Genomic DNA, 24,322 nt, shown 5'->3' with positions numbered 1-24,322 from the left:
CAGTTGTAGATACTTAAGAGCTTCTTTAAAATAAATGTATAATCATGGTTGATTAAAATAATAATTTTAGCAGCTTAAATCTACTTCTCAGCTACTCTTCAGCCCTCATTAGTGTCATGAAAGATGAATCATCGTGGTTTTCAATGGAGGAGTATCTGCCACAGAGGGGTAAAATGAAATGTAGTTGGCGTTAATTTGTACTAGTGACTGTTTTATTGAAGCCATTTACCATGTGCTTACATAACAGCTTTAAACAGCAACTTAACCTTTCTGTGGAAATCCTCCAACTCGATTTAGATTTTATTGTAATTCAGGATAGAAAAGTATATAGGCTTCATGTGCAGTTTTTGCCTGTAATAAAGAAACTTTGTTTCAATGACTGAAAATAAAAGCATAACCATTGATCTTGTAATAAACTACTTCTTGAATTCATATAGAGTCAAAGTAGCTTTAAGAAAGTAATTATTGTTTGCTGAGATTGCAGTTGTTGAGTTTGCATGTTCTACAAAACCAGGGGAGTGAATCAAATGAAACTAAATAGGTTGCTGGTGTATTAAACTGGGAAAGCGAAATGAACAAATGGAGGAAGTGTAATGGATCCATGTGTCTTTGATATTGTTGTTTAAAATGGGCGAAATTCCATACATGATTAAAGTAGCAGTTAATCTTTTCTAGTGGTAAGTTCAAATGCTGCTGCTATGTGTGTTAACAGGAAGCTGAAAATATTTGTTTTAAGCTTAAACTGAAATAAAGCTCATCAATATTTTTATGGGCTAGATACCAGCAAATTTCAGAAGGAAGAATGAGATGACATTCATCTGCAACATAAAAGAGTTTTAAAATTTTTAATATACAAAGCAAATGCATTTTTTACCAGTTGTAAGTTATTTTGCATAATTCATTTTAAAATAAGGCTCTTGAATTAGTATTGTTAATGCAGTCTGTTGAAATTATTTATATAATTCTTTTATATGTAATGCAATGTCCATTTGGTGAATGAATGTGTTTTGCAAATACCATTACTTGCACTTCTCAGTTTTCTTATATTGCCTGATCAACCTTTGTTTTGTTGTATTAAAACTTGCGCAGTTAAGATCAATTTCTGATGCTTTGCTCTATATAGAATCTTCTATTTCACAAAAAAAAGCCAGTAAAATTTACTAATTTCTGTAGACCCTGGAAATGGCTTGATTTGCTGAAAGCAGCTGTTTAAAAAATAATAGTAGTTTTCAGTTATTAGTGAGTTTTCTTTTAAAAAGCCAAGAAATGGTAAAAGCTAAGTAAGCAAGGTAAGGGTCTACTACAGCTGAGACGGAACCCTTACTTGGATGTCCACAGTTAAATTGTAGATTGCTTTTGAACGATTGCGAGTGAATAAACTGCAGATAAATAAACATCAGTTTAATTATTTTACTAGAGCACTCTAACAATTATTATTCCTGGAGGTCACTCCTTTAAGATAGGAAAGCTTTTTTTTTTTCTTAAAAAAAAAGAATTAACAAGTTAGTTGCATTGATTGGAGTAATCTTGCACTAAAGCAATGCCACATGCAGCACTGAAGATGTCTTAAATGACTGCAGTCACTAGTGTTCTAAGTGCATACACATTAAATGTTTACTTTACAGTATTTCTTTTAGTATAATGAGTTCATTAAAAAAAAGCTTTGATGCTAATTCAGAGATCCATAATCTGCTCAGTGTCTTTCACATGTAGTTTTGATGATAACTGACAAGCTGTAAGTTAATTAGTGCAGAACTTACTAATGAGAATGCTAAAAACCGTACTTTCACATTTTATTGATGCTTTCTAAACAAATTGGAGTAAACTTGTTTGTATAACTAATAAGTTTTAGGCACTTCCTGGAGGCAGGTGCTGTTGTTAAGCAACACAAATCCCCTGATTAATTGAACGATAGGGAAGTTTTGAAAAGTTTGACATGAGTGCTTGTCTTCAGAAATGGGGATAACCCAAAACCAAAGCACTAAAACGGGTCTGTTAATTAGCATGGAAGACAGCTTCTTGAATTAATATGTGGTGTTAATTAACAGGAAGTCTGATGTTGTGTTGTAATTACCACCAATATTTTTGACATACTGAGTGACTGAAGGTGAATTATATAGAAAGCAATTTAGTAAACAGTTCAGAGCTTGGGAACATTTTTCCTTTGTTTTTCTAGAAATATGGATAGACTTCTGCGACTTGGAGGAGGTATGCCTGGTCTGGGACAGGTTAGTATTTAGCTTGTTAACATCTTCTCTTTAATATTAATAAATTCTGAAATATTCCTTTCATTATATTTAAAAACAATGTCAAAAACCCCAGAAGTTCATGGTAATAATCTCTTGACTCTAGAGATGCTATATAAGTGTATATGCAACTGTAAGTGTTACAGCATGACTAGGTTTGTTTTGTCAGTATGAACTCTAGTTGGCACTGTATTTACGGAATGTTTATAAACCTTTCATTTGGTATTTGAACATTTTGAAGTTTGGGTCGAGAAGAATTGGAAACAGAGTAAAATTAAAAAATGTATTTTCAATGTTATAGATTTTCAGAATATGAAGAGTTTTCTAAAAGGCTGAGCATACCCACGTACTCCCAAAATGTATAACTTATGAAGACCTTGGATCACATTGTGATGGACATTGTAATATGCTGAAGTCTATGTAAATTTTGGAAGGCAATTTGAGTTGAATTTATCACTTGCAGGTAGTTGTAGCCACCTATATGTGTATTTTGTTGTATCTTGCTTGCTGTTTTCCTTTCTGCTGTAACTCTACTCACAGCAAACAGGCCTCGCTGGCAGCTATGTTGTTCTAGTGGGAGGCCTCCACATGTATGGCTTCTACCACAAGAGCAGGTCCTAGTGCTTTTTTCCTTGGCCAGCTGGTGTGGCCAGCAGTTTTCAAAAATAGACTAACAAAAAAAGATCAGGCTGATCTTATTACGTTGTGCTGCCTTCTGTGAATACTGGAAAAAAAAATTAGCAACTTTTTTGAGGCTTGTAGGAAGAATTATTTCCTCAAGGAAAGGACTCCAGTGTAATTTCCTTTGTAGTCTTGGCTGGTCATAGTGGCTGGCCTTTCCCTGCTTTCCTTATCTGTCACTATTTTAAATTGAGAATCTGGACTCTTGTTCTGGAGGGTAAGTTCTGTTTGTCTTAGGCTTCATGGTGTCTGCTCTGGGATGATTGTAGTTGCTAAATTCACAGCTTTTTTGGTTGTGCATTTGTGCTGAGTGTAACTAGGAAAGGAGTGGTCTAATACTAAAGCATTTGGTGAAATATTCCAAGCTGATTTACAGCCTCTAGGTGTTTTGCCAAATAAGCTGTAACTTTGGTGCATAATTTTTTTCCTTTTTATAGCTAAAATTCTATTCACGCTCTCTTAGTGAATCTTCAAGCAGCCCTCAGTTATTTTTAGTTTCACTTTCTTAAACAGTTATTTCTCTTGTTCCTCTGAGCTGCCAGCCTGCTTCATGACTCTTCATTTTTTTAACATCTGCGCAGTCTAATCACTCAAGCTTTCACTTCTTAGTCCTTTCTGAACTTGACGCATATCAAAGCTGTTTTTTGAGTTTACAGTTAACTCTCTCTGCTGCTTTCTGAATTTCTCAGCTTTAAGTTAAAAGCTTACTAGAAAATTATGGCAGACAATAGAACATAACATTCAGAAGAAGCTTGCTGAACTCCTCTGGCAGCCTTGACCTGCAAAGCTGCTCTATGTTTGTTTAAATATGGAATTGTCTCTTAAATGAATTGATGAGTATATGTTGGATTAAAGAAAGACAAAGTGGAAAAGTGAATCGCTTTTTATGCAAGTTTCTGCTTGCACTGTGTATCTTGACTCTTTTTGTAGTCTTTTGGTTTATTGACTCAGTAGCAAGGCTTTTCAAAAAGAATAATTTTATGTCCTTAAGATATGGTGTTTCAGTGGACCTTCAGAGATCACTTCTGTTTTGAATATTGTTTGATAATGGGGATTGGGATAATGGGAGAGATAATCCAGAGTCAATCTGGATTTGAGGTGGGAGAGGGAAGTCAGGTATTAGACATACTTTGTCCTGCTAGAAAATTAAAGTTATTACCATTCATTTACAGTTCTAAACAATTGTACAAAGCTTTTGTTTTCTTTGTTGCTGTGTCACAGTTGTTCTGTCTCTAATGGTTTTGCTTTTAAGGTTGAACATAGTAAAAACATTTGTTGGGTGAGTCATTCTTGCCAATGTAAGAATCATCTGTGCATATAGTCTCAAAGAGAAGCATTTTTAAAGTAATTTTGTAACAGAATTTGGGTGATTCTTTTTTATCACACGAGGTCTGCTAACAGCCGATTTGATTTGCTTTATAACTACTACTCAAATAACATCAAACGCTTGGTCATCGTACTTCCTGTTTGATCTCTGCCAAGGAATTCTTTCTCATTGACCTGCCTTAGCTTCTTCAACAGCAGTTACATGGCTCTTTCCCTTTGGAAATGACAAAAAAAAAACCCAGACAAAAAACCCTGAACAAGATAATAATAAGCAGAGGTAGTTTTACCAAATGCAGATATGTTGTCTCAAGTACACTTTGAGTCATGTTTTTCTAACTTTCTTTGCAAGTGTTTTTGTGTCTTTTATTCCACTTGAAAACAGCTTTTAGTGAATTTATGGTTCTTCTCTTCCCTTACCTCTTGTTCCAACAGTGTGCTATTTCGTGGCTGATTAGCCTTCAATGTTGAGTTGCGCAGAGGTGGTCACTACTGAATTGCATCGACCCTAAGCCTGTCTTCATGTGGTGATCTTAAAGTGATATTTCAATAATAAACTTCCCCCCAGTGACTTGTGGTTTAGAAATTTTGAGCCATCTCTGCACTTGTAGTCTTAGATGGACAAAGGACTGTCTTCATGGGGCAGCAGGTGGACAAGAGAGGAGGGAAGAGAATCTGATAGCTTTTGGCATCGTTTAAGCCATCTACAGTACTTTCTGGCAGTGAACTTGGTCATTAACTTTGTGGGGGTTTTTATGGGAAAGTACCTGTGTCTAGTTTTGATTTTGATACCATAAGTAAGACCTTCTTTGCAAAACTGCTTCATGCAGAATTTTTTTTGTTACATGCCTGGGATTGTAGGGATTTGAATTTTTGTTCACATGATGGAGGCAGAAGAAGAATGAGTGATTGAAGCTTATTAATAAAGATGTGGGAGGATGGTTAATGTCTGAAAATGTTGTGATGTCCCAAACAAAATGCTTATTACTTTAATTTCCCTTCTGTAGTTCATAGGAGTTCAGATTTTGGCAATGTCCTTTCCTTCACTTGTATGGTTTCTTCTCTTCCTCCTCCTGTCCTTTGTCATGTTGGGGTTTTTTAGTTATTATCTTTCCTTTCCTGGTTCATTCTTTTCCATTTCTCCCAGTTAATTCCCCAGGAATACTGCCTACCTCAGAAATTTGCTAGTGAATCAATACTTCACTTTGCTTTGTACGTTTGCTGTAGACAAATTAACAGGCTTTGTGGGATATGTCAAAGCATTTTACTTTAGTAACAGGCAGGAATTTGAAGCAACACTCCGTTTGTACACTGAACTATTGTTTGCTACTGAAATCAGTTCTGCATATGCCTCTCGTAGGCAATCCTACTGGATACTGTTTAAGAGTGAGCAAATTAAATGCATTTTTAGCAGAGCTCTCTCCTCAACTCTCAGTGTAATAATCCAAGCTATACAAGTTCTTGTCCATGCTAACACATCTTGTCTGTTTTTCTGAACCCAGATGTGATAGGAAGCAGTGAAATAATTAACGACACACTTTTGAAATGCTGTTGAAATAATCTTTCATTACTTGATGCATTTTTGAAAATACTCATTTGCATTGCTCTGTTGATGCAGACAACTGTTCTAGTGCAATAAATGGAAAGTAAAATTGATTCTATATTTCTGAATTAACATATCTGATAGCAGAGGGGAAGGGAAAAAAATCCAAATGGTGAAGGAGGGAGAGACAGAGAAGTGACCTGAGACTTATAAAGAGTGTTTACACCTTGACTTGGAATACAGAAAATAGAAGTGCAGATAGCTATTTTATTTGAATAATGGACTTGCCAATTAGCCATCAAGTGCTTCCATCTGTGAAATAGTTGATCAGATGGGTTAGCTGGGATGTTTCCAGATTAGGGCATTGTAAATGGCACTTGAAAACTGTCACTTTGATTATGAGGTTTCAAGCATTGCAGTGCTTGATGCTGTGGAACCTTTTTCCCTCATATTATCATGGTTTTTTAGAACATGCTGATCCCATTTAGTAAATCTGTGGCACCATGGGAACTTGGGAGACCTGCCACTGATCTAAAGTTCTGTTTCATCTGCTGCTCTAGCCAGGATGGTTATTAGAAAAGAGCTCTACTGACTCTTATTCTGAAGCCCTGCAGAATACCGAGTGGGTGATCTGGCAGGCAAAGGGGGGTCAGGGTTGGTGTAGATAATTCCTAATTAACAATTAAATGCAAAATTCCTTGAGTTACTTCATTAAGCTGAGGTGTCTCTTGTAGTAAAGTAAGTGTGCTAACTGGCTAATCAGCATGCTAGGATTCCTTATATGAAGAAAAAACAAAACAAAACAAACCCCAGCAACAAAAACCCTCAAAACTAAAACAGGCCAAATACACACCAAAAAAACCAAACCCAACCAAAACAAAAAAAAGAAAATAAAACCCAAAACCAAGCCAAAAAAACCCACCAGGAAAAAACTCAACACCTTAATATCTTGTTGTAAAATTTATTTGGTCAACAGATTCTTGAAACAGGTCTGGGTTCAGTTTGAAGGGTGCAAATATGTTGTCCTTAATGTAATGAAGTGCTTTTTCTGTTGGAAAGCTACAGTGTTTTGGTATCTACAGTACCTGCGTAACTGTCTCTGGGGTGCATGTACTTTATGTGGTTTGAATTGTGGTAATACACTATTGTCTGCCTCTCACATATACTTGAACCTTCAGATACTCTTCCTGAGAGTACTCTGCTAGGGGAATAAATCTGATTTATAGCTATTATAATTGTGCATCATTTCTGTGCCATTGCTTCTGAAACTTTCCACCAAACTTCTTAAGTCCTGAGAATGTTAGTATTTCTGGAGTTCCCATCTACCTCCCAGCAGATGTGGTGGTGTACACCTTGGGTGGGTTATTCCAGTTCTGCCGATTTTCATCAGAAGCTATCAGCCTGTCTAAAGAATAGAAGAATTTTCTCAGTGACGTTTTTCATCTATTAAAAACATTCAACATCACCTCCCATAAATAGTTAAAAAGATTTAATTTATGACCTATGTTACCACCTGTGGAAAGTCTCAGTATCAGTGTATATATCTAAAATATATGATTTTTGTTTTATGGAGAAAAAAGGCACTGTAGGTATGTTGAACTGTGCTGTTATATTTTCTTTGACTAGGATGAGTGTTTTACAGCATACACTAAGTGTTTTAATACAGAGACATTCTACCAAAAGCTTCCTACTGCATTTAGGGTACCAGTGTGGTTTGAGTCTGCTTACACTGTACAGGTTGAGAGCTCCATGAGTAGCATAGGCTCATTTGAAAGCTGTTGGGTATTGCTGTAGTTTTCCTACATTTGAAACACAGCTGAGTGATTGTAATGTGACTTGTATCCAGAAGTGCCTCTGGCAGAGGGAGAGAGAAACATGCTAGAATTGGTTTAGGATTGTACATGCAACACAGTGCGTACTTTTTGGTATAAAAGCTGCCTTAAAGTGTGATGAGCTGTACTAGAGTCACACACAAACAAATATAAAACTAAAAATAAGAGAGCTAGAGGATTGTGCCTGAGAATTCAGTTTCCTCTGATCTGCTCTTTTCTTGTAGACCCTGGAGACCATTTTTAGCTGCCTCCTCTTGGCCTCAGATCCTGAACTTCCTTATTTCTAATAATTAGGCAATTAGCTTCTCTCTCCTCAATTTAGTTGCCAGTGTAGTCCAGCTTACTTTCCCCAGAAGAGACAGAAGAGCTTGGACAAGGAATGAGTGTAGCCATAATGTGAAAACAGGAAAAAAAAGACTAAGCAAGAGCAGACATCTTTGTGCCTTTTGCATTACACTTGTTCACTTGTAGTCTTCCTTTCTGGGAGCAGGGAACAAACCCTTTGCAATTTAATTTATTTATTTCTCTTAGAAATTGTTTTTCCTTTCTGGATTCCCATGCTGCTGTATGTTAAGTTGCAATGCTACTGTGTAGCACCTCTGAACAAGGACTTGTTTTCTTTCTGCAATGCATTGTAGAAAGATCCTCTTTGGTTTTGCCTTAAAATTTGAAGTGATGTTGTTGTATTAGTAGTGGTGTGTGTTTGGGTTTTGGTTTTGTTTTTGGAAAGTGTTACAAACAACCTTCCTATATATTATTGCCATGGAGTCTCGCAGTTCATGTGCTTGTTTCCCGAGGACCAGCTCTTCACAACACAGCCTGCAGGCACGTAGAACCCACTGCATTCTTGTACATATTGAGTAAATCCCTTTAAACTGCTCTGCTGCACGAAGTGTGCTTTAGGGTGACCTCAGGCAACCCCTGCTGAGAGCTGCCTTACCTTTTTGGCAGATCTGTGTGTAGAGTCAAGTAGTTAAAAATCTGCATTAGAGCAGTACTTCTGGAGGAAGACAAAATCTTCAAATGCTGACTTTTTATCTCTCGATTCTAAATCCCAGTCCCTCTGTAATGGTGGCAGAAATAGATAATACATTTGTACTGGTTCTGTTCTGGAGTGAAACTGACCTTTCTTTTCTGGATTGTCTTTTTTTTTCCCAGTAGGCTGAGGTTGTGAAAAATAGAAGTTCTTACAAAAACAGGTCCGATGTTACTGAGGATTTGTTTTGTGTCCCTGATCTTATGGCTTTTCACTAACCATAATGTTGTCATTGAATCATGGGATGGTTTGGGTTGGAAGGGACCTTTAAAGGTCATCTAGTCCAAATGAGGAATATTAACAGCAGTGATGCAGTGTGCCTTCCCTTGGTTTTTTTGCATGTCTTAATGAATCCGTAGATTGTATGGGGTAAAGGGAGAGGAAGCAGTAGAACCTGTAAAGATTATATTTAAGCAGCCATTTTAAGCAACAGTTATGTTTGGAACATCGCAGAAAGTCTGACTGTTGCAAACTGTGTCAAGGTGATACATGTAAATAACTTTACATCATTGAATACATGCTAATATTGGATAATGAATATTTTTTTCTACTAACAATTAGCCAAATACAATGAGGTTTTGTAAAGTGCACTGTAGTAAAATTGAGCTTATCTGACCTCAAAATAAGTTCAGCTAGCATCATTTGATGCCAAATCCTGTTTGGTTGGATTTTCTTCTTAGTAAGCTTTAAGCCTCAATCTTTGAGAATGTTTTCAGTGGTAGTATTGGGAAAGAGGAGTGCTTTTATTTTGTAAAAGACCTTTTAAATTTTTGATCATTTGGGACAATTAGTTGAACAAAACATATCACATCCTGCACGTTTATGCATGTGCCCATGTTGGTGCATTACTATACCTCTTCCATGAAACTTAGTAGTGCAAGAGGGATTACTGATAAATGGATAGAAACTGAATTTTGTTGGTGGCTTATTTTCTTTCTTTTTTTTTTTCTTTAACTAAAGCCGTGGCTAGATTCTCTGCAGTGTCCTGGTGAATTAGACATTATCTTGTTTGAATTTTTGCTTAATTCCAGAAAACACAGAAACAAAAAAAAACAAACAGGAAAGGTAAGTAGTAAAGTTGGCTCTGCACAGGAGAGGTGTTTGTGAACTGGTGATCCCGACCCCTTTAAGGTATTTCTTTAAGGCTGTACAGTGATCTGTGTTCTATGATTTTGGTTTTTTTGAAGGGTGGAGAGGTGGCAAACAGTGTATGTATCTAATCCATCTATATTACTGTTTATGCATTTGTTGTAAATGAATGATGTAAGTTCTGTTGTAAATGTGAGCCTGGATAAGCTTCTTTTAGGAGTCAGGATTTTGTAAAACACACTAAGGGAGGTTTGGTTGGTTTGTTTTTTTTTTCTAGCCTGTTAAGGTTTTGGGGTTTTATTTCAGGTATTTTTAAAGTAGCAATCAATGCCATAATATTTCCCTAGTTTCCCTACTCCATTTTGGAGTCTCAGACTCTCTGAGACGAAACGCATTACTACAATTTTTATTTCATCTGACATATGGTGTAACAAGACAATATGATCCTTTCAGAAATTGAGGCTGTTTGTAGAGACTTATGGTATTTTGTGGTCTGTTATGTATGCTTGATTATAATTGGTATAAAAATGGGCCTAAACATACAAACTGTTTAGACATAATGCTTGCTTCAAAATGTAATCCTGTTGATGTGGAGCTAACTGTAAAATTGTGTGTGTACTAGCTAGTAAACTGCAATAAAATTTCCAATTGCTACTAATTAATGTGATTCACAGTGTAAAGTCATATATTTTTCCCATTTTATGAACTTTGTGATTTTTTTTCTTTTTTTTTATGAACTGGATCATTTTCTCTGTCGTTATTTGATTGGGTTAACTTCCTGTACTGTCAAAAACGCAATACGTGGTTTTTGGGGCTTGTCATGATAATGTTGCTAGAGCCATTGAGATTAAGGAATACAATTTACTCCCTTCACTGCTTTAACTGATGAATTATGAGTTGGTTACATTCTGTGTCTCAGTACAGGAAAAATTGCTCTGCAGTCACAGTTTTATTTACATTTTAAGTCTTAGCAATGTGTAAAAAGCACTATGCTGATCAAGTATCTTTTTCTCTATGTCAATGTGTCATTAGTTTTATACCACTTAATGACGAAGGGTAAGTAGAGAAGAGCAGTGGTACTCTTAACTTTTAAGGTCTTTTTATTACCACTAATGTCTTTGCCTTCCCTGCATATTGCTCAAATTTGTCCTCTCTGCAAGTAGTATTCTGTAATGGTTTTTTTTCCCCCATGTACCATGCTATAGGCCCACCATTGGATTTACCTCCACAAAATGGTAGTTTTAAGCTCACTTTAAGTGCCTGATCTTTCCGCACGTTCTTTAGTATGATAAATTATTATTTTACAATGCTTATCATTGTATTTGTACCCCTGTTGCTCTTTCCCCTCCCCTCTACCTAAATAATAAATATTATGTTTACCTGAAGCACTTGTTTTGGAGGAGGTAGAGAGGGAAGAAAAAGGAGGAGGAATACTTTTTAAAATTCAAAAGTAACACAAGATTTTTCTGTCCCACTTTTTTTTTTCCTCCGGTCTTTCTCAATTGTCTTTAGATATAACAGCTGAAAATATGTACTGAAAGGGTTAAGTCGGCATGAAAGAATTCATTTCCACTTTAATGACCTAGCCTTGCTGGGTTAGGACTATGGGGAACATGCTTCTGACTTGTACTCCTATTGCCAATTAACACCTCCTATAGCAGGTTGCCTCAGCTAGTCATTGAAGCAGAGGCAGTAGAAATAGTTTACATGCAGCTTGTTTTTCACACTAGTTGTTTAATACTCACAAAATTAAACTATTAAAAGGTTCTTTCTTGCCTTACTAGGAAAAAAATAAACACTATAGCGGTCAGTGTTCACTTGTGTCCTTTGTTCACTTTAAATTGTTACAATTGGAAAAAAAATTAAAAAGTAGTAACGCTTGTAGCAGCTCTTATGTTTTGCAGAGAGTTATCTTGCTTGGTACAATAATGTGAAGACTTGCTGCACAGCACTTCAGTTCACTGCCTTTTCTTTATTACAGTTGCCTCTGCAAAACTGAGTTTCTTTGTTGAAACTAAGAATACAGCTATGCTGTATTTCAAAATCATCTTTTGTGCTATTAGCATGACACCAGAGCTGTGTTTAAGATCCACTTAAACAATAGAAGGTGTCTCCATTTGTGGAGTATTTCTCAGCTGCTCGTGTAATTAATCGAGTCCACTTTCTGTACCTAGTTGAATAAATGTAAAATAGTACAAATAAAGAGCAGTGCTCTAAAATGACACTTTAGTTCACATTTAATCAGCAGGTATTTTAAGAACCTAATAAAATTGGTGAAATAATTGATACCAGTTCACACTAAGAGAAAGGTGGAGTAATATACCTAAAAGTGTTAACAAATTTGCTAAAAGGCCTGAGTAGATAACACTTCAAGGTGTTAGTTTTTATCCTGTTAGAATGGCAAATGCCTTTAACACTTCGTCAACAAGGGCTGCCCAAGTAAAGGGCTGCTTTTTATATTGGATCATCTCTTTAACTGTTTGAAACAAAAATAGTATCGTGCATAATTAAATATTACAATGTAATCTTCTGTTTGTAACTTGAACATGATTGTTTTTCCCCTACAAGTCTTACTGAAAAAAAAAAAAGTAAAAATAAAATGCATTTTAATAGCAGTGACTTAAATTTATCAGTTAGTATTGTAATAGGGATTCTGGCATTCTACACAAAACCAAAACCAGAGTTTGGTTAGGCTTTATGATATGGCTGGCTGTCATTTCACTGACTGACAACATGTATAGTTAATTCAGAAGAAACATCCATTTTCAGTGAGTAGCACAATAACATTATCATTTAGAACAGTTTTTGAATTTTAATAATTACTGAATCCAGCTTATACAGGAATGCTTGGCAAAAAGCAAGTTCAGTATTCCAAATCCCATTTTTCTGTAGTTCCCCAAGAAATTATCCAATAAAACTGTGGGAGGCAGAATTTAAGACAGCATTTGATGTTTTGCAGTGAAATGGACAGTCTTACAAAACTCTGTGCATTGGGAGAACTGTCTGACCCTTGGATACCATAATGTAGCTAAAACCACCAACAGACCTTTTTGCATTGCTGATGCAAGTGCTTTCTTGCTCAGGTTTCCGATACCAGCGGATTTAATGTGGTACTGTGCTTTATAAGGATGGTGCTCCTTTGTTAAAGTTGGCAGGCAGTGAAGTTTGTGAACAGTGATAATAGCACATGCTGTGGAGGGTCAGTGTAAAATACTTTGCCTCCATGTAGAGATCAGCTAATAAAGTCTTTCTTCCTCTTTGCTTCATGAAATAAATGCATAAACTTCTGTGGAAGACTAGCAGAAAGAGGCCATAGAAATCTCAGCACATGTAACCTGTAGCTAGCTCCCACATGCTGTGTAACTAGCACGCAGGAGCTGGAGCTGTTGCTCCAAGGCTATGTCTGATTATCAGCCATTTATGGAAAAGGAAGTGGTCAGAGATGGAAGTAAATTGGCTCTGGTTTCCAAATGTTTGGTTTTTTTCAAATAACATAATATAAAGACAGATAAACTACTGGAAAAACCCAAGATCTGTTCTGTTGGTTTTATTTGTTAAATCTTCAGAAGTTTTAGGTTAATAGTTTTATGAACTTTGCATTTATAGCTTTCTGTAGAAGGACAAGCATGTGCCTATGGTATTTTATGTGCCAATTTATCTTTGGTAAAAAAAAATTACCTTCATAAAAGATTTAATCTCACATTGATTCTGGTCGGGTGTAGACCTATGGATCCTTTCCTCCTCAAAATTCCTGAATTGGTACCTCAGAATAATTTCAGAATTCTTTTGAGCAGTTCATTCTAATCTATATTTAAAAAAAAAAGCAGCATTAACATGAAAATTAATACACATAATTGATACAGTGCAATGAGTTGTTTCCTTTTCTCATAACTTAGCTAGTAATTATGATAAAGAGAACAGAATGAGAGAAGATAGTGAAGTCTTCACAAACGTAGCATCTGTGACCAAGGAATTACTTGGTATGTGCTGTATTTTATAAGACAACTGAGAATTAATAAACCTGTGCTGTTAGTATGCAGTGCAAATACATTCATTTTTAAGAGTTCGGGTAAATTGGTTGAACCGCATAAGAAGAGTGGAAGCTAAGCTTTCATTTTTTTCTCTCAGGCACGTGCTTAAATGAAACAGTGAAGTTTGTAGTTAGTATCTCCTAACACTTAGTGTAATCATTTATATATATGTTTAACTTGCATTTAGTGTGCAAAACCATTCACAGTGAATACTATGGCTTAAAAAAGAATGCTAAGCAAATTGATTTACATTGATGAAGGTTTTTTTATAAATTAGCAATGCTTTCTATGCTGAAAATGAATTGTTGGCTATGGATGCTGGCAGGGCAACTTTAACATAAGTTTTGACACCAGAAACTACTTTATCTCATAAAATGCCTAAAGGATTGATAAAGTACCATTTTATATATCCTCTCTTCTGGATCATCACCAAGGTAAATGAGCCTTTGAAAGCTCCAAGGACTACAGAAATAATAAAGGAAGGAAAGATTAGGAATGAGTTCAGTGGTGTAACACCCTGCTTTAGTTCCTGCCTTTGGTTAAACTGAAGGTAATTTAGTTGCCTTGTTACAGAAATAAAATGTAATTATGTTTGTCTTTGTCTCCTCCCTGTAAGTGTTGAATCTACTGACTGATTTTAAATAGATTTTAAAATGGGAAAAGTTATGAAAAATAATTAAACTCTTACAAGTTGTGAACAAAGGTGTCTATACAGGGGACAGAGATGTGAGTAATGCCTCAGCGGCACGAAGGGTGTTAGTGTGATCTGCCACCTTAACAGGCATCAGAGACTCCATGTAGGAGAGCCTATTTAAGAGCCATAGTCTGCAGAATAGACTTCAGTTCAAGCTCCTGGCTTTTAAAGAAGCTAATCAAAATCAAACATCAGCATGAGCCTTCCAGAAATCACGGAACTCCTTATGCTAGTCTGGGGAGTTGTGGGTTTTTTTATGCTGTTCTTTACACAATTCAGTATTTTATAAAATAATGAGATGCTTGCTTACAGTGAAATGTTAAACAAAATCCAGGATGAATACAGAATACGTATGGTGGTCACTGCATGGATGTTATGGTTCTTCCTTAAGCAGAAGGTTACTGTGTCTGTACTTTTGCGTTCCCTTCGGACTCTCTCTGGTCTAGAACTGGTAGAAAACTAGAAGAGGGCCTTATGTATGAAGAAAGGGGTTAACAAACCAATAAGTTTTTTTTTAATTGACTCATCTTTGCTTAACGTTTTACAGTGTTTAAGTGGAAATGTGAGTCTTTGTGCTTTCCAGTGTGTTTAGACTTCTAAGTGAAAAGATGATCATGTAAGATAGACTTAAAGCAGGAGAGATAGAATTACAAAAGTAAACTTGCATGTTTATGGGAATAAAAAAACAGTAATGATATCAGAAAATGACTGGGCATTTGAAGCTTTGTCACTCAAGCAGTTTAGTAAATCTGGAATTAGTGATTCAGGTGCTCTGTGCATCTTGTACTGAAGAACTGCTCATAGAGAATTTCATCATAAGTGTTAGAGGAACTCTTCTCCTGTTGGGCTATGGCTGGTTAGAGAAGTACTCAATGAAGAGGGGGAATTGATCAAAAATAGGTCTTTGGCAAGAATATTGTAGAAGGTGAAAAGTTAAACCTGCAGGAAGATGATTGGTGGAAAAGCCTAAATGACAGAATTAACAGTGGTGAGAAGCGAGGGAGAACAAATATCAAGAGGTGACGGTCAGTAGTATCAGAGTTGGAAATAAATGTTTAAAGGTGCTGGGAAGCTGTTGTGGTTGACACAGACCCATACATGTATGTGAGTTTCAGAACATAAAGATTGAATCTGGAAGTGGGGGAAAAAACAGCTGTATTTTGTTACTGTCTTTAAAGTGTTCTGAAGACTGGATGATGTTTTTGTGTGTGTAGAGTGAAAGGATGCAGAAAGGACAACTAGTGTACAAATTCAATATGCAGATTAAGTTTTTGGTTTTATCTTCAGCGGGTGATGACTTGTGTCCATGGCTATGCCTTCTGTTTGATGTCAACGGGAGGCATGTTGTACTGAATTTTCCAACTTTAAGTGAAAAATCAAAAATTTACTCCATATTTTTCTTTTGTTGCCCTATTTTGCTCACAACTGTGGAGTCAACGTTCCAAATGTGCTAAATACTTGTGTAAAAGCACCATTTTCTCCCTCGTTATTGTGGAGAATACATTTTTGCCATATTCCATAGCTGCTTTGTTACCCTTCCAAGTTTACATCACTTAGTACAGAAGTAACCTTGTGTAATTCAGAGGATATTTGTTGTGTACAATCAATCAAATAATGAATATGCTGTTAATTGGCTGGGATGAAGTATGCTGATAGGGAATTTTGAATATAAGAGCAATGTGTCTTGCTTCTTGAGAAAGGGACATTTAAACTGCTGCCTCCTGTGTTTTTCATTTTCAGCAGTACACAGAACCTGTTTTAACCAATCATTCACACCTGGGACAGTTGTGCTAATTTTTGAATAACTACTCATAAGGCAAAGAGCAAAGTATTTTGTTCACAGCTTTTCCACCTAGGGATTGGAGGTCCATTTTTTTCTCTCACTGTACCAGTGTATCTGCAAAGTACTCCCATAGCCTTTATCTGCAAGTCCTCTTTAGCTGAAAGCTGATGAAGCAAAGGGAAATTGCTGTTTGTGTTGGTGCCAGTTAATCATGCTAGCCCAGCAGCATTTACATTCACACCACTGCAAGAAAGGCATAGTTAATTGGAGAACTGGCTGTATTTTACAGCTGACGAAAGGTTAGCATTGCCACAAGGCTGACTAATGGAAACTTATCTGACTCTTAGTCTGCTTGCCTTGTAACAGGCTTGTACCTGGTGCAATAATTGCTGGGTTTTCATTCGACCGATTATGGTTAGATTGCTCTTTAGGTTGCTATTGGTTTTGGGGTGGGGGAGATGGGATGGGGGCTAGGTGACTTGTTTTACGAAATAGGAGTGGAGAAAGGTGCTGTAAATTAGTGCTTTCTTGGTTTTGTTCGTAAGAACTGCATCCAACCTACAGTCAGTTCTCCTCTATGCATTTCTTTTGGTAAGTTTTGTAATATAGAAAACAAAAGAAAATGTTTGGAAACAGTGGCGTAACAATGGTGGGAGGAAATAATTATTTATTCTTTTCATAGGGGCCACCAACAGATGCTCCTGCAGTCGATACAGCAGAACAGGTTTATATCTCTTCCCTTGCGCTGCTAAAAGTAAGTGTTCTGTGTGTACTGCATCTGTGTATAGTGCTGGAGGTAGAGCACTAGTCACTTGTCCAGAGTTTATGTAATCATGCTCCTAAGCTGTTGGTCAGACTAATTTTTAAAATAAAGCTGAGTGGAATACTCAAAATAACAAACTTTATTTTAATTTTTTTTGTTGGAATAATTTTTAACTGTTTCATGGTTCCTTTCAGTTTCCAAAAGTGCTACATGTTGCAAATTATACTTACATCAAGGGAGGCTGAAAGAAGTCGAAGTCCTGTTAGTTAAACATACGGTGTCATTTGGTCTCAATTCCAGATGTTGAAGCATGGTCGTGCTGGTGTCCCAATGGAAGTTATGGGTCTGATGCTTGGGGAATTTGTTGATGATTACACTGTGAGAGTGATTGATGTTTTTGCAATGCCGCAGTCGGGGACGGTGAGTTCTTTGCAGCTAGACCTTGATAGTTTTGTTTGGTTTTACCTTATGATAAATACTTTTTATAAGAGCTTTTCCAGGTTTACCTCACTTAAGTAGTCTTAAGGTATAACCCACTAGGTATAATTCAAATATGTAAAATTCTATTATTGATGCTATTAGGACAGTTTATACTTAGATAATGTTTAATCTTTTGGATTTAAGGGCTTCAGTTAAAAAAAAAAAGTTAAAGCTATTTTCTTTTTACCAAAGTCTAGTACCTAAGTGTGTATATGAATATGGCGATCTATTCTGTCTTTGCATATGTATAAATATAGTGGTATGACATCACTTAAAATATTTTTAAGTTGATAACTCTTAACAGGTCTTAAGCTAAGAGCCAGGGGAAGGATCTCAAATGTAAAGGTTTGATTAGAAATGCATCATGCCCTTAATTGTGATGACGCTATAGATATACTTCATACTTACTCTTTTTGACAGTTCTTACAGTGGCATGTCTCTTAAACGACATTTTTGTGGTGTGGGGAAAAAAATCTATTTCAATTTTGAGTAAAAGTATTATGAAGAGATATTTTTATGCTTTTTTGTGTAACTTCAATGAAATATTCTTCTTGAAAGAAGCACAGATCCCTTTAACTCAGGGCTGTACATTGATTAAATATTTAAACTTTGAATTCTTTTGTTGTGAGTTTATTCTATGCATGTGCAATAGTATAAGTAGAATCTGAAAAAAAAGCCGGTATGTGGTATTTATATTGAATATAACCTGTAGAGCTGAACTTGTGAGAAACAACAGGCCAGAGTTTGTAGAACAAAGTGGAATAAAAGATGGATTCCTATATCCATTTAATCTTGTTTACTCATAGCAGAGGTACTTGGAATTGCTATTTTAAGTTATTTTTTTTTGTTTTAGCATTTTAAAAATCACTTTGAAATAAATTTATGTTTTACATTTAAGGATGTTCTTTTAAGTAGTTCTGAAGTAGTCAGGTTGTCCTTTTAAACAGATACTTATGAATGGTGTTTCAGTTTTTTGGAAAGTAACAAGTTAAAAGGTAGTATTACTTTATCTACAAGTACCATGATTTTTATTTCTCTTCTACATCAGGGTGTCAGTGTGGAGGCAGTTGATCCTGTATTTCAAGCAAAAATGTTGGATATGCTGAAACAGACGGGAAGGTAAGTACCCCTAAAGAGGGCTGACAGTGGTAAGTACTCCCTGCAACTTGTTTAGAAGAAACAGCTGGCTTTCTGTAAAATATAGTGAACTAGGGGTTGTTATTAATATTTAAAAAGAAATAATAGGTCCAGAAATTGGATGAGTAGCATAGCATGCAATTCAGTTCACCTCATGCATTTCAATTGTCAGGAAATTGTCACACGTGTTAAAGCTACAGCTTTGCTACTGCACAGAAATATTTGAATGCTGCTCAGTTTAGTATAAACAGTTACTGAAACAGTACCTGCTTAAAAGTTAGCGATTTTTAAAAATTTCTTTTAACTAATAATAAAAAATTACAAATGTGTAGCTTATAAATAAGCATTTTAATGAAAAGGCAAATAATTTGGTAAAAGATTGTAGTATTTAAACAAAATTTTATTTCACTGTTGCCTCTCAACAGTTGTCGTCTACTTGCTCAAATTCTTTTACTGTGGGAAAAACTTCAAAATTAATGTTAGCAAAAGGCTCAGCAGCTGAACAGAACAGTGCAAATTGCTTTTTGACTGAGTTCCTAGTTCTACTGCTGGTTTAATTGATATTTAATCCTTTCCCACTGTTGATTCCCGTTGTCCATGTCTGAAATGGACTTTCTGCCGTGAAAATTCAAACCTCGACGCCAAGGAGTTAAAGAGTAGATATTTACTCAAGTGCTGAAAGGGTAAAAACTGGTTCAGGGAAGGTGTGGTAACAGGGTGAAATACTGAAAGCATGATCTACCACTGCTAATGTGCATCCCTTAATGATAGCCCTCGTTTGTCGCATTTATTCATGTCCATGTTTTCACCATATTATGGTGAGTCATTAAAATATTTCCAATGGTGTTTTTTTCACAGCTCATCCTAATTTATGCCCTGATACATTACTGTTTCTTCTCGTGTTATGTGTTTTTATTTCTAAGAATCTCAATGTCCTCTTTGTTTCAGACCTGAGATGGTAGTTGGTTGGTATCATAGTCACCCTGGCTTTGGCTGTTGGTTGTCTGGTGTAGATATCAATACTCAGCAGAGCTTTGAAGCCTTATCAGAAAGAGCTGTTGCTGTGGTGGTGGATCCCATTCAGAGTGTTAAAGGAAAGGTATAGTAGGCACCTTTTTTTTTTTTTTTTAAAGGTATTTTGGTAGAATTTAGTATAAATGAATATAGATGTATAAGTTCTTGACTTTTTGGAAGCCTGTTCTGTCTTAAAAAATGAAAATTAAAAAAGGTTCTCATTGTAAATTAAATATGCTTTTTTAATTTATTCCATATCCCGCATTACTAGTCATTAAACAGGCTAGAAGTCTTTGATATTGTCAGTACACATAACCAATCATAATCCTCCCTTAATATTTTGGAATTCATGTGTCACGCAACATGTTTTCAACTAGTAATGCAAGTATACATTGTTTCAAATACATTTTAGCCACAAAATCTAAGATTAATTACTAACAGATTAGGAAAGGTTCAGCCCGTTAACATGGGCACTAACTAATAAGGCATTGATTTATAGGCATTGCATAGGATGGTTTTTGTAATTTCTATTACAAATGTTTTAGGCAGTAAAACTTTACAGAAGACTTGGTATCAAGCATTTGAGTTTAAGGAGTGTGCATATAAATGATTAAGTATGTTAAATGATTATGAAAAGAGATTAACTGCAAAGCATACTGGGTTATAGTTGTCCTTTGTTGAAATCTCTTTTGTTCTTGTTTAGTTCTCTTCTTATTTCTTTCTAGCCCCATATGCCATTTTCCTATTTCCTGCCTCATGACAGCAGGGAGCAGCTCTATTATCACCTTCACAGAGCTGTCTGCAAATGTGAGAGGCAATTCGATTTTGCTCAACCACAGGGAGAGTGGATTAGAAAAACTACAGAACGTACAGAAATTGGCTAGGTGGTTTACTGCTCTAAAATACTGCTGAGGTGTTTTGTTTGAGCATGCACTCCCATTGTATTGTAGAATAATTATTGAAATGCGTCACGCTATGTATGGATGATATTAATGCAAATTTATAAATATTTTAAAGCTAAGTGTTCAAGTTCTGTAAAGCTGTAGTCTCGTATTTCCTGTGAGACAGATCAAATTAAAGGTAGCAAACAATTCCACTAAGGAATCTCTTAACTTCATAAGAGAATATTCTGAAACTACAGTTGCATTTTCAGTTGTTTAATTTTTTTTTTTAATTCTTATTTTTATAGCAAAATTACTTTTGTGACAAGCAGTTGAAAACTAATAGCTTCTGATTATTTGGAAGTTATTGGATATCTCAGTCAATTTTGCTGCTTTTTAAATTGCATAAAGTGTAGAAGATTTAGGTAGTTTTTGTAGGGAAAAAAATGATGCAGTAGAACCCTTAATTATGCTCCCTTATTTTTTCTAGAACTTTTTTCCATTTTGCCTGTTGTTATTTTCCCACTTCAATAGAAATGCTGAAACAGGATTCTTTTTATTTTGTCAAAATATAATTTGGGGAGCTATTAATTAATTTAGACCTTGCTAGCTAATAAATCCATTAGGGAGAAAAGCCTCCCAGTAAAATCACACTACTGTTATACCACACTTGCTCACTACATGCTTTTATTAAAAGAAAATAAAAATATTTTTTGCCACTGTTGTTTGACATAGGTGTCATCTTTGAGGATCTTTGTTCTCTTCAAGAAAGTAATCTTTGATATATTTATTTTGAATGTGAATAAATTTTTGTCCATCTAAACATTTCTGGAATTTTTGTCCATCTCAACATTTCTTAATTACAGCCTTTCTCATGGTATTGCTGACAGTACTTGAGATCACTGGAAGTCTTGTAATGTTTGGTTTTTTGTAAGTGTCTAGCTGCTACAGTTTGGTTAAATTACAGTCTCAGGTTTCACATTAAAAAAAAACAAAACAGATCCTTAGAAGCTTGGAAGTAGAAATAGAAAGAATCCCCCCCCCCAATTATGAATACCACTTTAATTAATTTCTTGATGTTGGGGGTGAGATCAGGCTATGCAGTGTGTGTGACTTTTGTCATCCTGGCTGGCAAGATCACTTATATTAAAATGTATTTTGATTTTAGATGAACTGAGAGAACAGGTGTATTAGAGCTCAGGTGGATTTCTTGAGTCAGATTTGACTGTCTAATGTGCGTAGCTGCCTTCATATGGTGTCCAGTGCCTCTTCGTATGTTAGAGGAATCGAGCTAAGCCTGTATCAGGGAAGTACCTGCTTTTTCTCAGCACCAGCCAAAGGAGGAGGTAATATTGCTGGTGTAGTAGCCACTGTGCTGGTGGGCTTTTGCTCGTTTATAAAACTCTGTCAGTCCAAGATCATTACTCATTATACCTTTTACTAGCATAACTGTCTGGCAAAAATTATAGTGAACATGTGGCGTAGAAGAGTTTAATATGGTGTGTTTTGACTGAGATTAGATGTATTTAAAAACAAAGTCCAGAACAACATATTAGCTAATTTTAAACCTGCCTTGGGGCAGGTCCGCGCCCACGTAAATTGCTGTGGCTTGTAGTCAGTGAGGCAGTCATGGTTGTGCTGGGGATGAATAACTGGGGCAGGGTTTTTTTTTCCATGTGTCAGGAAGTTGAAATGAATTCTGATGAGGAGCCTTAGGTTCATCTTGACTGGTTACAGCATTAAGAAGCAGTTTGCCCTGTTGCTGGTAGAAAGCGAAAACTTGTCAACTTCTCTGTTAGCTGACCTCGTCTGGATGCACGTGTTCCAAACACCTATAGGGGTGTAGGATTGCAATGTAGAGACAAGAATGCATATCATTCTCGTGAGCTTAAAAGAAGTCATTTTATGTCTTCTTAAAGCCAATGAGCAAAAATTAAGTAATATAAAATCTTTACGTAAAAATAAAACCCTCCTATAGATCTGTGTATTAAATGCCGACTGCTTTAGTGACTGGGATATTCTTAAATAAATACGGTAGGACACATGAAGGACAAGTAATTCTAGCTACTGATCTTATTACTTTACATACATATTCTTGTGCAAGTGGCATGTTTTTTTTTCATAGCTGTGTACAATACGTTGCAATTTTTAGGCTAATACTGTTCTAGGTATCTATAAAATAAACTCACAACAGATTGATGAATCTCAAGGTCAATGTTAGCAGAACCCAGGGACAACAGCTTTACGTTTGGGCTTTTTTTATTATTATTATTAGATTTTTGTGAATGAAGTCAAAATAAACATGCTGAAATATGGCCCGTGGGGCAGCCTGGGTAGCTGTTTCTTTGTCTTGTACTTACTAATAAACCTTCCTTTTACCCCCTCCAGTTTTCCAGTCTGTGCAATGGAAGTTGTAATACTTATTTAGAATATTCCACAGAAACAGTAATTTAATTAAAGATCTGGAATAAAGCTAAATATTGACATTACATATTTATTTCCAACATACATTTTGAAATATCTGTACAGAGAACTTTATACCTTTGCCAAAAGTTAAAAATAATTTTTTTTTGGACCTCAACTTAGCAGCTGTTCCTCACCTCTTAAGGAAAATACCACTACGGTAAACCCACTGTAACATGGTATCTTTAACTCCACAAGCATTAGCTTACTGTGTTGCATTCACATATGTTAAATTACGAAAAGAGTAACATTTGTCTTTTCAATACATTTTTATAAATTCTACTTTGTCTTAATCACCACCTGACAGATAAACAGATGTGCCGTGCATCTTAATCTTGTGCTTAAACCATATCCTGCCACTTTAACTAAAGAGGTTTTTTCATGGTATTTAATCCTTATCTTAATCTTGTTCAGAGGGTACAGGAAGAAAAAGTGTGTATACTTGGGTAGCCAGGTAAATCAAAATACTTTAATTTATAAATGATCTCAGGAGATAATCTGGTCCAATTTTGTGCAGAGCATAGCATCAGCATTGACAGCTCACCTAGGGTGTTGTCTTCTTTAATACTGAGATGCAGCAGCCTCATGGAAATACCTTTTCCAATACTTCTATTCTTGCAATTGTTTTTTTCTTTCTTGTCTACAGTAAACAGCTTCGCTTTTCAGTTTTAATACCACTGTCTCCTGCAGTATGCATCATTGAAGAACCTTGTTCTTTGGTCCGAGTAACCCCTTCGGGAACTGGAAGGTTTAATGCTTCAAAGGGTAGCCAGAATGTGGACTGTATTCTAAAACTATTTTGTACAAGCAGTTCCTTTTCAGTGGAAGTCGTAAATTGCTTTCTTTTTTCCAATTCATAAGATCTTTAGAATTTTGTTGTAAAAGAAGTGATAAATGTGATTAATTTCATTAATTGTTCTTTTACTCATTTTAAAGTGCAAAAAAAAATATTTTTTCCTGCTTTTAGAAGTCCCAAAGAAGGACAGTTACGCTGTATGTATTTTTAAAAAAAATATTATTTGTCCTAAATGTCCTAAAGTTACTGTTAGCTGAGAGAGAGAGAGAGAGGAGAGCGAGTGTAAGCTGATGGTTTTATCCTGCTTGTACAAATGAAGAGCCAAGGAGAGAGAGTTTAGCTGAGTTGCTGCTGGAATTCAATAGCAAAATTGTGTCTATCCGTAGCCAAGGTCTTGAGCAAGGTGAAGGTATCAAAGTCCTTCTGAGCTATTAACAGAAAAAAATAATATCTTTATTTGGATTTCTATTTAGAATGGTAAAGCATTCTGTGCTTACTGTGGAAGTGTGGTGGCTCCTATACTATACTTG

At 35.8% G+C, this 24,322-nt stretch overlaps 1 protein-coding gene across 1 annotated transcript in view; it reads left to right on the top strand.

Moving 5' to 3' along the window:
- Positions 1–24,322, top strand: part of PSMD14 (proteasome 26S subunit, non-ATPase 14) — a 47,289-nt gene that overhangs the window by 5,708 nt on the left and 17,259 nt on the right. Inside the window, exons 3-7 of the mRNA XM_069861236.1 lie at positions 2,177–2,228; positions 16,941–17,012; positions 17,322–17,441; positions 18,550–18,620; positions 19,587–19,737. Coding sequence (XP_069717337.1) covers positions 2,181–2,228; positions 16,941–17,012; positions 17,322–17,441; positions 18,550–18,620; positions 19,587–19,737 — 462 coding nt within the window. The 5' untranslated portion in view covers positions 2,177–2,180. The remainder of the gene's footprint in view (positions 1–2,176; positions 2,229–16,940; positions 17,013–17,321; positions 17,442–18,549; positions 18,621–19,586; positions 19,738–24,322) is intronic.

Source organism: Phaenicophaeus curvirostris, chromosome 7 (genome assembly GCF_032191515.1).
Source record: "Phaenicophaeus curvirostris isolate KB17595 chromosome 7, BPBGC_Pcur_1.0, whole genome shotgun sequence".
NCBI lineage: Eukaryota > Metazoa > Chordata > Aves > Cuculiformes > Cuculidae > Phaenicophaeus > Phaenicophaeus curvirostris.
The sequence above is the reverse complement of the archived record's forward strand: the minus strand, read 5'-3'. Positions and strand labels throughout refer to the sequence as shown.